The sequence below is a fragment of the Mirounga angustirostris genome, unplaced genomic scaffold (genome assembly GCF_029215605.1).
Source record: "Mirounga angustirostris isolate CCGP_5_RB_7025 unplaced genomic scaffold, mMirAng1.0.hap1 SCAF_13, whole genome shotgun sequence".
Taxonomy (NCBI): domain Eukaryota; kingdom Metazoa; phylum Chordata; class Mammalia; order Carnivora; family Phocidae; genus Mirounga; species Mirounga angustirostris.
Window position 1 is genome coordinate 4,613,585 of NW_026991721.1, and position 15,199 is coordinate 4,628,783.

Consider the following 15,199-nt stretch of genomic DNA (forward strand, 5'->3'; position numbering starts at 1 on the left):
TATCTTTTATAAGGTAAAATGGTAAAACCACCTTCATGGTTAAGAATCATGAAATCATTCTTCTGAGCAAGCGGCATAAGCCAGGCTCTCAGTTTATTTACAGATTAGAAACTTGGTCACACAAGGGAAAATGTCCCTCCCCAGTTGTTTCGTTTGATCCTTTTTTTCCCTTTTACTTTTTTTGTGACACTGGTATTTGTATTATGAATCTTTTTGGGTACAAAAGGAAAGAAATGTTCCCAAAAGTGTTTCTTTAAATGCTTCATGAAGAGCATGCAAACACTAAATACATTATAGGGTGCCTGGGTGGCTTAGTTGGTTAAGCGACTGCCTTCGGCTCAGGTCATGATCCCAGGGTCCTGGGATTGAGTCCCACATCGGGCTCCCTGCTCGGCGGGAGGCCTGCTTCTCCCTCTCCCACTCCCCCTGCTTGTGTTCCTGCTCTCGCTGTCTCTGTCTCTGTCAAATAAATAAATAAAATCTTAAAAAAAAAAAAATCATTTAAAAATAAATAAATAAATAATAAATAAATACATTATAAATGTATACATGTGAATACACATACTTACATTGTCTGTCTCTCTCTCTATTCATTCATCTACCTAGGGAGATAAAGCCACTGACAGACCCAAGTAACTTCCATGCAGTAACTCAGAGGAAAAAGAAAAACAACAAACTGTAGTCCTCATTTGTTCTAAGTCTACTACAGCTTCTAGGAAGATACAAGCTAGCAAAGAACTTCAGGTTTCAAATACAATTTTTACTAATAAAGCTATCAGAGCTTCCAAAAGCCACATCCGTGAAGACCGTTACTGTATTATATTTAAAGCTATAGAAAAAGTACTCTAGACATGGAGAAATCCAAGTCTGGAAAGCACCATATGGCTGTGTAATATTAAAAATTTCATTATTAAGAAAAAACCCCCAAACCCACACTTCCTAGAACCATCAGCCTGGCCAAAGCCAGGGACTGTTCAAGTCACTGACAAGTGAGAGCCTACCGCTTTATAAGCAAATCTCTTTGGAGGTGCCGCATCTCATGTGACTGCCTGTGAACAAGCCTGCTTGGATGGGGGAGTGGGAGGCAGCCAATCAGGCCTCTGGAGCCCGTCTGCAGCAGTCAGCCCTAATTCTCCAGATCCGGCAAGAGGAAGACCTCCTCACCCTCCACACCTCTTTCAGACAGAATCAGAAGGAAAGAGTCAAACACTAGAGGTGAGGAAACCAGAAGGGACAGAAGACAAAACCAAACGGGTCAAGGGGCACAAAAGCTGTGAGGCATTCCCTGAGCCAAATACGGCCCACGGCCCCATGTCAAACATGGTGACATGATCAGGCAACCTTGTTAAATGACCTGTCCTAAGTCTCTACACTCAGGACTTTACCAATATGAGACCTAACTTCAAATGTGAATGAGAAACTGTAATGGATATATATATAAACTAATATTCTAATTATAATGGAGACCACCATAAAATTCTTAAACTTGTCTTTTCAAATTAAAAAAAAAAAGTGGAACACGTTTGGAAACGTATTTCTTATTTGCAAAATGATCCATGACTGATTTATAGCTTTACTAGAGGCCTGTCCAGCAGCAAGGACTGAGTTCTCCTACTTCGGAGGGCTCCACAAAGCGGATGACCGCCACAGGACAGCAGGCTGCTGAGGGCTCTGCCAGTGTGACACTTCTGTGATGGGGACAGCCACACGTGCACGTCGGCAGTCGGTCAACCCCCAAAAAACGCCAGAAAAATGTCTCCCCACAACAGCCATGGAATCAGACTGCACGAGAAGGGAACCCCACCTTCCAGGTAACTAAACATTCCCACTCCTAGACTAAATCAGCCACCCAAAGTTCCAAAGTTATTGGCTTATTTACAAACAGGTGTTAGGGCATTCTTTTCTTAAAGCAATTTCAACAGGTTCAGAATCACCTTGATAACTTACATTTTATAGCCCCGAGCTTCACCTCCAGGGTGGAGCAGTGTGCAGCGCTGGCGTTCATGCCAGGCCCAGCAGACTATTTCAATACTCTCCAGGTGCTTCAGTGGGGCAGAAAGGCTAGGGTCGAAGTGCTTCCTGGGCCAAGAAAGAAGTGCCTGTAGGCCCGAGGACCACAATGAGCCAGGCGGGCAACCCGGGCGGCCAGTGCTGCCCAAGAGCAAGCCGAGGCAAGAGGACGGCAGCAAGGAAGAAGGCCATGCTGCTCCACATCTCCCTCTCTGGGCTCGTTGCTCCCCGCCCCTCATCCCGGGAGCTGAGCTCCCGAAGGGCAGCGGCGTCAAGAACCAATGGAGAAGCCAGTGAAGTGAAAGAACCACTGCAGACCCGTCCTGAGAACATGAATGTTAAACTGACTTAGTATCAAAACCAAGCAGCTGCTTAGCTCAACCTTTACCAGATGCCAAAAAGACAGGGTCAGCAGAGTCATCAGAAGCTTCACCCTGGCCCTGGTAAGAGATGAGCCTTAAAGACTGAGAAAAAAGAAGCCAAGCCAACAGTCAGTGCCGGGTGGGAAGGGGACATCAGCCATACCGCCGCACCAGAGAAGCTGACATGCCAAGATCTGGTCCCAACTGAGGATGATTTCTCCACATGAAGAGCTGGTAAACTGAACGAGAAGCCCAAATCCAACACCCAGTCAAGATTGCGAAATCATCGGTCGCCTCCCCAAGAACCACCAATGAGTGAGTGATGGATAAATCAGTGCATGTATTTTTGTATCGTTTTCTCCCCCACAAAAAGTATAAGCAGCTAATAAATGGAGATGAATGTGGGGTAGGAGGGTAGGGTGGCAATGAATTACTTCAAGTGAAACTTCATTTAGGAGTCACTATAAAAGACCTTAAAGATATTAGGAACATGTAAGCCATCTAGTTCAGAGATTTTTTTGAAAGTTACTTTTACTGACATTAAAAGTGTTATTCCCATTATTCTTACCCACAGGTCTCAACTATAGGAATCTTTAAGCGGAAACAACTACTGCACAGGTCTGCATAACGAGCATGTCTGAGACACTTGCAAAACCATTCCGTTCTTTCAAATCTGGAAGTTTACCCGACCCAGCATTGTTGTTATCAGGTACGAAACATTTCCTGGAAATACAATCAGTACAAATGCTCCTCTCATATACCCAACAGTTCCTATTGTGAACGCTCTGCCTAACTAGTAAGGAGCCCCAAATCACATCCTGTGTGTAACCTGCCTCTGAAGTGAACCCAGAGATGGCAACGAGACGAAGCATTTAAAATAAAAACAAAAAGCAAAGCTTTAGGCATGACTCACTTGCTGCAAAGAAGAATCCTGTGAGAAACCCGTTTCTTTAAAGTCAATTTCATCATCACTGGATGAATGAATATGGCAGGTTGTAACCTATATGCATAAAAATGTAAAAAACTATTTAACAGAAAAGTTTTGGACATTTTTATCAGCATTTAAATGGAAAAATCACATTTAGTTTTACTCTCAATGTGTAACAACAGCAAGAACAAAAGTAAGTTAACAGTTAAGTTGTAAAATCCACCCAAATAATTCAAACGCCCACTTCACTCAATCAGAGGTCAGGTTACCTGTCCCTTTGTTGCCCGTCTGTATTTTTATTTGTCTCGTTACTGATACCACCAGAAAACAGGTAAGATGTTAGTTACTCCATTTAAGTCATTTTAACAATGATCTCCAATTATTAATGTTTATGAAGGGAAGGTAGAAGGAATGGCTCAGATAAAATATAATTTGTAAATGCCCAGCTTGAAGGGTAAAACTGCAATCCTCAGGGGTTACTAATGAGCCACCGGGAAGGGCAGGTTTAAATACAGCATTTCACTTTAACTTCTTGCAATGCCTGTCCACTCTAGGAAAAACACTGTCCGTAAGCACTAAATGTGACTCCGAGCCAGTACTACCCTGCTCCTAAGAAGACCCCAAATCTTCTGCCCCTTAAAACGTAGCCCCTGCCCTCAAGACCGACAACCAACTCACAGTACTTAAACAAGAACACAAACATGAACTGCTCACCAATTCATGGTCTTTTTTATTAGTTCATAAGTGACACACAGTATTGGGGAAATGTATTAATAATTAGAAACGAAGACATACAAATGACTCGGCAGAGGACAAGTAACAGCCAGTGCTATATACCAAATGACAGATAGGAACAGTCTATAAAATTCTAACACAAGCAACTGTACTTCTGAGGGTAACTTACACTGCATTTCCCGAGTCCTTCACCCTTTACTTTTTACAGAAAGTGTAACCGGCAGAGAGCACAGTTATCGGGGGAAGACATGAGCAGCCGGGACGTGCCAACCCTTGAAGCTGTGCCTAATAGCCTGGAGGTCCAGATATTGGCCTGGTTTGCTTTGTGATGTCCCAACATCTGGTTCAAGAAACCCAGAGTAGAATCCAAATAGGTCTGCATGTGGTATGGCTGACGAAATTCTGAATACATCACTCCCTGAATAAAATCACCCTCTTTTTCCTTTGACCATCTTTGGTAAAGATACTATACCAAGTGACTAACCCAGTGTTTCTAATTAATTCCTTCTTCATCCTCCCTGAAGTAGAGACAGAGCATTCACACTCTGATTCTGAAACTGGCCTGATAAAGTCAAAGGCAGGATTTGAGATCAATGAAGGGAGCCTGCTTGGGTCAATCGTAGCTTTAGCAAGTGAGTGTGGAAAGCTGTGCAGCGGGGCGGGGGGCGGGGCGTTCCAGGAAAGCCTGGCCAGAGCGTGGAAGGGAGGGGGTAGAAAACTGCTCGGTCATGGCAGCTGGCACCTGGCAGGAGGACTGCAACCAAGCGCAGGTCAAGCATTCTACTACGGTACATTTAGAGGAACTCCGGCTACTCGGGGGGCAAGTTAGCGCAGGAATTGTATTAACCAGTATATGTTTTAGGAGTGCAACCCCATGACAGGGTGCAGAATTACAAGACAACTCAAAGAGCAAGCTAGGTCAACTAAACAAGAGAGAACACCAACAACAGCAGCATCAACAACAACAAAGACTTGGCTACTCCCAGCACGTCTTGTTGTCCAAGTTCAAACAGGATGCATGTTTCCTCATTGATAGTTTTACTCTTTGCTACAAAATGAATCAGTTCATTAATGAAAGGTGAGTAAGAAACTAGTTTTTGGTGAGCAACTACTATGTGCCAGACAGTCTGACCTCTTTTCACATATTCTCCATAACTTGTATCCTCAAAACAATTCTGAGAGGTATTTAAAATAATTTTTTCGGGGCGCCCAGGTGGCTCAGTCGTTAAGCATCTGCCTTTGGCTCAGGTCATGATCCCAGGGTCCTGGGATCGAGCCCCGCATCGCACTCCCTGCTCAGCGGGAAGCCTGCTTCTCCCTCTCTCACTCCCCCTGCTCGTGTTCCTTCTCTCTCTCTCTCTCTGTCAAATAAATAAAATCTTTGAAAAGAATACTTTTTTCTCCAAAAAGAAAGTTTTAGGAAGTTATTAGTAACACAATACATGCATACTTCTGCATTTATGTACTGAAAGATGTGGTGATTCTGATTCTACCCACACCATACCTGGTCTGAAACCGTTACTAATAAAACAGGCTACAAAGATGACTGAATCCACCAAACCCCCAGCGGGGAGGGGGACTTGCTAACTGGAACCCCACTTAGTCCATCACACAGATGCAGCCACCAGAGTCCCCGGCAGAAACACACCCCTTCTGAGGCATCTTCATCTCAGCAGATGCCCCTTGTTTTCTCCTTCTTCCTCAGCTAAAATTGACCTTCTGGTTTCTTCTGTCCCCGCCCACCCCCATTCACTCCACTGTCAAAACATCACCTAAAAGCTCATCACTTTGCATCACCCTTACCACCTCTCTCAAGTGCAAGCCACCACCATCTCTTGTCTGGCAGCCAACCGGTCTCCCTGGTGTGATCTCTTGCCCCACTACAGTCTATTCCCAATCCAGCAGCCATAACGATCTTTTAAAATGTCCATCACGGGGCACCTGGGTGGCTCAGTCGGTTAAGCGTCTGCCTTCAGCTCAGGTCATGATCCCAGGGTCCTGGGATCGAGCCCCACATCGGGCTCCCTGCTCGGCGGGAAGCCTGCTTCTCCCTCCCCCACTCCCCCGGCTTGTGTTCCCTCTCTCGCTATCTCTGTCTCTGTCAAATAAATAAAAATAAATCTTTAAAAATAAATAAATAAATAAATAAAATGTCCATCAGATTATGTCCCTTCTCAATTCCATACCTAATGGCTTTTCATCTCACTAAGGTTACAAACCAAGGGGCCTGTGTGGAGTAAAAGCAGTATGAGATCTGGTCTGCAGAGCCCCTCGGACCTCACATCCCATTCTTTCCCTCTGGACAACACACCAGCTTCTGCACTAGCTCTTCTCCATTCACTTCGCTCAAGCCTCTACACAAATGTGACCTTCTCAAGGAGGTTTTCCTAGACTGCCTAATCCTAAATTGCACTTCCACCCAAAACAAACCCCGGCTCCCTTCCCTGGAGTTCATCCGTTTCCACCGAGGCAGGGATTTTTACCAACCAAGTTTACTACAATGGCTTCAGCGCCTGGCACACAGTAGTCACTGAAATACTTACGGCATTAGTGAATCCCAACACACCACCGAATAAGAACACAGTCTTAACTGTCAAACAAGTAACAAGCACATAAGAACGCTCTGACCAAGCCACATGTGTTCTAAGTATACTCTTGATGCTTCAGTGACTAAAAGCTTTCGAGACAGTGAGCTTCTTTCATAATAAAATTTCAGTTTTATTAACTGTTGTTACAGGACAAGCAAGTGAGTGTTTTCATCTTGACTGACTGGCTTACTACAAAGATCATAAGCATGATTGGAACGTTAATCTAAGTGAAATGTGGAAGTCACAGACTCTTCCTCCTGGCTACAGCAGGGTCCTGCTGTGGGCCCCTGGCATCTACATGACCAACGCTGGCTAGAAACACAAACTCTGGGAGGTTCTACTCCAACCTGCTGGATCTGTAGGCAATTCACAACTGCACATGTGTATCATTCTCCACAGCCGCCCTGGACAAGCTCATCAGTGATGAGAAAGAAGCACCAATACTTCAGAAGAAAACATTCTCCCCCATGGAAAGGAAGGCAGAGAACGAAGCAAACTCAGCCTTCCATAGTCAGGACCAATACATCTATGTTACCTAGATATACTAGGTCTAAATGTTTACCCATTTTTACCAACAGACCCGCAAAGAGGTCTCTGGATGTAAGTAATACACCAAATTTCATTCATAATAAGACTCCCAACATAAAAACATAACAATCTATGAGTCTACTGTGTATATACTTGGGTGTGATTAGGTCAACAGATTGAGGGACTTCAAAGACCTCAGAGAGAGGGTAACTCAAATGCTGCCCCAGAAGTGGTAAGAGCTTGGGACTGACACAGGTTTTCCTGCATCAGTGAGCAGACCTCAGGCCCACAGCCGGTAGCACAGTAAGTGTCTGGTGCATTAATGAACGAATCCTTGTTGTGGCTAGAACGTAAGAATAGGCCAGGGCCATGTAACAAGGTATAACCCAAACATCTGGTGCTGAACTACAGGTGACTCAAGTCCTATAAATATACTGGAAAGGACTCTCAGAGAGGTATCAGAGCCATCATAAAACCAACTAATAAGTCAAGGCATCAAGACGGGGGGATCTAATCTAATCTATTTGGGGAGGGGACGGGGACTAAGCAATCTATTACTCAACTGCCAATTTTAGGAATGGCTTTTACTTAGACTTCATGCTCCATGAAGTGTGAAGCTCCCATTCTGTAGCACATTTTTGCAAGGGCAAGACCCACTGCATTTATCAAGCTGGGTTTATAATACTCACTGGAACACAGTCTCTAATCCCCACTAGGATATAATCTGAAACAATCTGGGCACAAAAGGGGAGAGCCTGAAGGCTGCAGTGAACGTCTCCGTTGTGGCTTAGGATGCTTAAGCATCCTCAAAAACCTGGAACGTGTGTATCCCTAAAAATACGAAACAAAGCAAAATTCCCTCCTGGAAGGCCTTAAAACTAAAGGGAGATGGTATTTAAGTACTGGGCACGTGGGATCAAGGAACTGAACAGGTCATGAGACATCAACCTGAAAGTCCCAATGGACAATAAAATTACAGAGTGGGGCTAACTCAACATGGGATATGAGCAGTATCACCAGAGCTCTAGAAGTCTGACTACTACTAGCAAAAGAGAACTAAGCTGCCACTAGTGATAGGTGGGCCCAGGATAATTTTCCCTTCCACATAGGTATAAAAGTCTAGATGTTAGATGTGTCTGCTGCATGTTAACTGCGCACCGCATGTTCACGTTCCATTATGTAGACATACATAACATTTACACAGTCACAGACCAGATTACTGATAGCATCATGCAAACTAGCTGAGTGTTACCTGAATTGCAATGAGGTCTTTCTTTACACAGAACTGCTCACAAGGGAAATGAATTTGAATTACCAAAGGTAAATTTTTGAAAACTCCTGATATCAACAAGTTTAACTGGACATTTCTGAAGTCTACCTCTGAAGTCAATCCTTTGAAGGACAAGTTTTAAAGGAGTTTCCCAAACAAAATCAGAATTCTCGGCCTTCTGGCTAAGATCAAGTGTAATATTCCTATAAATAAGAAGTAAGACAAAAATCCCTTAAAGGAGACCACATTGCCTGCATCCTTAACAAAGAATCAGTATGGGGCTTCTAAATTAAACGGTTCCATTTAACACTATAAGAGAACAATTTCACCCTACAATAAAACCCTGATTATCCAGATTTTTAATCAATTTGATTGGGGAAAAAAGCAATCCACTGTGGATAGTATGTTCATCAAAAATTACTTAACTCTTCCTTAATGACTCAGGGCTGTCAAAGTGGATGCCAGTTTCTCTGCTGGGCTATGATGCACTAAGACACCGAGGGCCATCAGACATATTTTAATTAAATGGCCTCACACAGCTCTCCTTATAGTCATCTCTTAACTTCATCATTCTTTCAACTCCTACTGATTCTATCATTACACCCATCCTTAACAAGCCATTACCCAACCAATCTGTGAAGAGTCTGGAAAAAGATAACCCAATGTGTTAGACAATCTACCAAGTAGTAGGCAACGGCCCTTTGGGGGTGTGACACAGGAAGACCTAGTGACCGCTCTGTAGCCGCCAGAGTCTTTCTGTTTCTAAACTCTGCTCTGAACTGATAAGGCTGCCAAATACCTGACTGCCTAACAAGCAAGGCATTAGTGTGTATTAGAAATTCAGACTGCAGCTGCTGCATTTCACAGAATTAAATGCCTGACACATCTACTTCCATGCAGAGTTAAGGTCACCACCTCAATTATCAGCTGGCATGTGCTTACGAAAGGAAATGCTTTCCCTATCTTTAAAAGCAAAAGCAAAAGCAATACTTACCTTAAATCTTAATGCCTTAAAAAAACAAAGAATACATTCCAAAGTCCAATATAATTTTAAAAAATATTATCAATGCCATTATTCCCTGGCTAAAAGTACTAATCTGTTAAAGATGGGGTTTCAAAGTCACCTACAAAATCCCACCCCTCACCCCCACCCTGGGAACAATCTAAAATGAGGGTAAACGTAACTGAGTAACGTTAAAAAACACCCACAGGAATCCTGAGGTTTCTAACCACCCAGGCTTATCTGAGGCATAAGGCAACAAACCCAACAGAGTAGAGGTGCTTGGGGAACAGGGCACTGAGGAAAGGGGGGGGGGGGGGGGCAGGGGAGTGTAGAGATCAGTGGCCTCTCTGTACCCTCTGGTCATCCCAGGCAGGAATTAGGAGCTGACTAGACAAGTTATCAAGAATATGGTGAACACTGACCTCTCTTCCTGGTAAAGAAACATAAACTTATTCTTGGCCCCAAATCACCGAGACAAACGAAAGATCTTGCATCTCTGAATAAGCAGGCAAAGGCTGAGAGCACTGGGGTCACAGAAATGTGACCTGGTAAAACCTACTAGATCTACCGTGTTCCTCTTGTTAGTTTCTCCCAAGGAGCTTGTGCAGAACGCCTCCCACCGCTCCCTGACTGCATCTGGAAGGTCTGCAGAGGGAGAAAGAGAAAAAGGCATTGTATTGTCACTCTAGTGACCTCCACACAGACACATTAAAAAAAAAACAAAACAAAAAAAACAGGATATACAAGAGAGTGCCACCCACTCAGTCCATCCAAGGCAAACACGTCCCATCATCTGAGCACCTGACTCTTGAAGAAACAGAGTTTATAAAGCCTTGCAGCCTAAGCCCCAGGAATTTCAGGAACCAGAACCACCCCCAAAATGGCCCATGCTTGATGACAAGGGTGTTAAGCAGCTCTGTGAATTTAACAAGCTTTTAAAAATCTTTTGGTAAAAACTGAACCTGGAAAATGTGTTTCCAACAAACTTCTGAGGAATTAGCAGGTCTTTAATAAAGGTGAGAGGAAAAGCCGTCTTTTTCCATGACCATTCAAATCTGGGAAATGCTGCCAACGAAAGCGTCTGCACACTCGTCAGATACTGTGACTGGCATGTGGCCAGTGAATGCTCCATGGAACCCAGTCTGGCTGTTTTCTAAACGTCTGTGCCCAGAGACCAACATGGAGATACATATGCAATAGTGAAATTCTACCTACTACAGAAATTTTATTTATTTATTTTTAAAGATTTTATTAATTTGACAGAGTAAGAGAGAGCAAGTGTGCGTAAGCGGAGGGAAGGGGCAGAGGGAAAAGCAGAGAACAGGGAGCCCGACTTGGGGCTTGATCCCAAGACTCTGAGATCATGACCTGAGCCGAAGGCAGATGCTTAACGGACTGAGCCACCCAGGAGCCCCTCTAGAGAAGTTAAAAAAAAAAAAAAAGGATACACAAATACTTCTTCTGAGAAAAAGGAACTCTGGCTATAATCCTGGAGGCCTTACAAGAGCTGTCTTCCCACAACTGCGGTTTCAACACGCATGCGTGTGTGTCCTCCCCACACCACCTGGTGAGCAACTTCGGAACAACAAAGGCTGATCTAAGGAACATGATCATGCACGTGACCATTTCTCCTTGGTAAGAACATCAGCTGTGATGGTCTGGCTTGTACCTCTCTCAAGAAGCAAAATTACAGCGGGGCAAGCCCCAACTGCCCCCTTACCTGGAGCAGCTCTTTCAGTGCGTGCTCGAGAGGTGACAGCCTCTCCAACACACAGACATACTTTAAAGACAAAGAGAATAGACCTGGAAACGATGTCCAGTTTTAGCAAGTTGAGCCTGGACGAGTTCGGTACCCCAGGGGATAAAGATTTTCACATTCAGAGTAAGTCACAGGACTGGTCCAAACCCTAGAGTCCACAGAGCTCTTAGGGCTCTCGGCTTAGAGGCAGACTCACAGCCTGGGCACCAGTGTGAGAGGCATCCGTGGTTTCTTCCCAGGAACCTCAGGCTGATTCCATTCAAATGCTGGTATGGAAAGCGTCCTTTAGGGTCCACCACCCCTCATCTCAGTAAGAGAGAGAGGGCAAACATGCGGATCAATGTTTTAATATCCCAGCTAAAGGAACTCAATCCACAGGCTATGTAGGGGCTTTCAGAAGAAAATAAAAAGCAAGCATCTGATCATAGCTCAAGTGACTCAAGAGTCAGCCCGTGGGGACCCCGTGCACACCGGAGCAGTGCACTGAGCAGGCTCCTCGAGAGTGAAAGCGGGTACCTCAGCCAAGCCTGCCAATACTCACTAAAAGGACTGCAGACGTGAGACATACAGCAAAGAACTACATTGTTTAAACACATTCTCAAGAACTTCATTCCAATCTCCAGATAATTTGCAAAGTATAAAGAAACTCCAAAGACTGCTATTAAAAACGCTATGATTATTTCCACTTTACCCTTAAATCCCTTCTCCAATCCAACAAAAATATAATTAAACTTTCAAAAAGCACTTACCTTTGATAAGCTGCTGTACTAATGCACTGTTGGGGCCCTTATCAGTGCTGTGCACAATACAGTTAGCTATCCTTGTCAGGTGTCCCATGTAGCCGTGCCGTCTGCCTCCCTCGGCCCTGACGGGGAGAGGACAAAGACTCAGACTCCTGATCGCATGGAATGATGAAGCAGCTTAATAAATACAGTGGGCTGGAGCGATCATTCTAAAAACTGAGGCCCTAAAGATGAGAATGGACAGAAAAGGAGGTGCCGGAGTCATCAGGTCAGGCAGGGGTGGGAGTGGCAGAAATGGTCTGCTCAAGGATCCCATGGTGGCCATGCTCAGCAAGGTTTTTTTTCCCCCAGGACCCTGGGATCAGGACGAGCCGAAGGCAGACGCCTAAGGACTGAGCCACCCAGGCGCCCCAGCAAGGTTTATTCCACATACAAACCAATCATTAATCTTCAATTACATATTACCTTAAAAAAAAGCCCAAACATTCACTGATACCTAATGTTGCTGTGACTTTCCTCTGTATCCTTTTATGAAACTATTTTTTCAGATTTTAAAAAGACTACAGGAACATAAGGTGAGAATTTTGCTAAAAGACAACAAATCTTCATAATCTCAGTTCAATTAACAGACATAATCGCCTACCAGTGGCATTTCTCAAGTTAAAATAGTGGCTGATTTTGAGGATTTGGCCAAGGCGATGGGTAGTCAGCTGGTCTTCGGCCAGCAATGCCCCTTTCCCCCACTTAAGCAGGACCTCCTAAGCAGGACCCATCTTTACTAAATCCACCCACCTACCTATCTATCACTCACTCACTCATTGGGGACAGAGGGGGAGAGAGAGAATCTCAAACAGTTTCCATACCTAGCATGGAGACCTGATTTCACAACCCTGAGATCACAACCTGAGCTGAAACCAAGAGTCAGACACTTAACTGACTGAGCCACTCAAGTGCCCCAAGTCCACCCATTTATTTATTTATTTTTCTTAAGATTTAGTTATTTATTTTGGGGGGGGCGGGGACAGAGGGAGACGAGAGAGTCCCAAGCAGACTCTGCACCAACCGTGGAGCCTGACAGAGGGCTCAATCCCACGACCCTGAGATCACAACCTGAGCTGAAACCAAGAGTTGGATGTTCAACCAACTGCGCCACCCAAATGCCCCCTAAATCCACCTATTTAGATAAACTTTTCACATTGCTGTGATTTCTCTGCCTATTTATAAAGCGTCAGAACTTTAAATTCTATGACACAAAAGACTTTGCTTGCAGATAGGAGGGAACAAACTGAACAGATTTTTGTTTAAAGGGAGACTCGAAATTTCAAGAGCCGCTAAAAAAGCTGTACTATGCTTAAAGGCTTGCCTGAGAAACAGAGTATCTGCTAATAATCTTAGAAGGTCTGGGGACAGCTAAGGGTCAGAGGCACAGAGCTGATCTCAACTGAGTTGCTAAGAGCCTCTTTTGGTTTCACAAGAAGATCCCAAGACCCCTGGGTTCCTCGCAGGCAACTTCTCAGTCAGATGCCGTATCGTGCTCCCACAAGTGAAAACAAATGCCCACCTGCCAGTATTTTGCCCCAAGGCCCTCAACATTCTTTAGGCTTCTGGGACAAGGAAACATTAGAAAAAGTCTTTCAGGACCCCCCCCCCCGCCCCGCCCCAATCGGCGGACTATTAGTAGTAAAGCCTCCGGAGGATGGAGCAGGGGGGAAACAGAGTGCACAGGACACCTCAGCACTACTGAGGAGGAGGCAGAGAGCAAGGGAGGTCAGGAGGGCACAAAGTGGCTAACGTGGGGTCAAACACAAAACCAGAGATGCTGATCTGGCCACACACAGAACCCCCCAAAGGAGCTCCATTTGGAAGAATGTACCTGAGGTCTACCGAGATGAGCCCCTGCTACACTCAAACTAAATGCATATTTCCCAGAGTCAAGTCAGAGCCCTATCAGTGCTAGCAGGCACTTTTAAAAAAACCAAGCCTTACAGAATAAGGCTGACACCTTTCTTTAGTTCCCAGCTCTTCCAGGGGCCACAAGAGAGATCTGAACAGATACACAGAGCAAGAAAATTCCTGGCACAGGTTCAATTATGAAGACACACGAGGTAACTTTTCGGGCCGAGGAAATGCTCTCGTGCCTGACCACAGCTCTCGTGCGTGCATGAACTGCACGCATTCATCAGAGTTCCTAGACGTGTACACCAAAAAAGGATGAACTTTCACCTTATGAGCATTATACCTCAATAAACCGGACTTAAACAACAAACAGAAGAAGCGTGCCCTGAGAGTGTTTCCCAAACACACCCTATGCCACCTGCCTCAGAATCTACGGGATGGTATAAAAGCCCCCAGGGCACGGGAGAGGAAAAAAATGTGTGTGGCAAAGCTACCCACACGTGTCAATACTTCAAATAATCTTGCCAATCAGCTAACAGAAATTTTCTAAAAAATACCAGGCTAACCACCCCCCATCCTCCTCCCATACACGAAGGGACTCTCTCTACAGTGAGTCCATGGGGTAAGCAGGACGAACCTGTTAAGTTAAAGCATCATCAGGGAGGACTTGACTTTTTTTAGTCTCCACATTCCTGCCAGAAAAACAGCTATTCAAACAGGACCAGGAAGTTTCAAAGGCAGCCAGCCCCTGGATTCCCCTCAAGAGAGGTAGAAACACAGGCACTCTAAAAATAAATTGTTAGAAAAAGATCTGCTACGATAAATGATCCAGAAGTCCCGAGAGAAACATTTATAACTATAAAGTGGCCTGCTACCACGTAATTATTTTCATTGTTCTCTAAGGCAAGGCAGATCTTTTCTTCAAATTAAAAATCACACTGAATTTCTATAGGAAAACAATTTACTTACTGTTTCTTCTCATTCATTTCCCAGGCATCCAGTATCCGTTCTATTAGCTGACATTTTTGAAAAAGCTACATAAAAAGGAATATTCTAGTTAACATGCATATAAATGTCAAAGTGTCAATATTTTAAAGTGAAACAGAACTCTATTCAAATAGAACAGTGCTACGTATCACCCAGCAAGTTAAATCTAGCTGTGAATTACTGGCTATATCCTATGCAATGTGATAATAAATTTACTCAAGGCCGTCACAACACTACAGGGATTCGAGACCGGATCTACGCCTTCAGCAGTGTAGCTACTGGGAAGCAACATTTCAAGCACCGCTTCCGGGGAGTAGTTGACCTAAAGCAAAGCCAGGTTTTTTTAGTCGTGAGCTCAGAAATACAGAGCCTGACCGAAATTTAAAAGGA

At 44.4% G+C, this 15,199-nt stretch overlaps 1 protein-coding gene across 17 annotated transcripts in view; it reads right to left on the bottom strand.

The window, feature by feature from the left end:
• The window catches only part of PPP6R3 (protein phosphatase 6 regulatory subunit 3), a 139,016-nt gene that overhangs the window by 25,693 nt on the left and 98,124 nt on the right, over nt 1-15,199 (bottom strand). For 11 of the 17 annotated variants that reach the window (XR_010406768.1, XR_010406765.1, XR_010406764.1 and 8 more), the window contains 4 exons: nt 14,792-14,856; nt 11,933-12,048; nt 9,984-10,069; nt 3,286-3,372 (listed from right to left, as the gene is read on the bottom strand). Coding sequence is in view for 7 of the 17 variants with exons in the window: in XM_064576064.1 (XP_064432134.1) it covers nt 3,286-3,372; nt 9,984-10,069; nt 11,933-12,048; nt 14,792-14,856 (354 nt within the window). In the remaining 10 variants the exon portion in view is untranslated. The remainder of the gene's footprint in view (nt 1-3,285; nt 3,373-9,983; nt 10,070-11,932; nt 12,049-14,791; nt 14,857-15,199) is intronic. The other 6 variants (XR_010406769.1, XR_010406767.1, XR_010406766.1 and 3 more) reach the window with 1 other exon arrangement.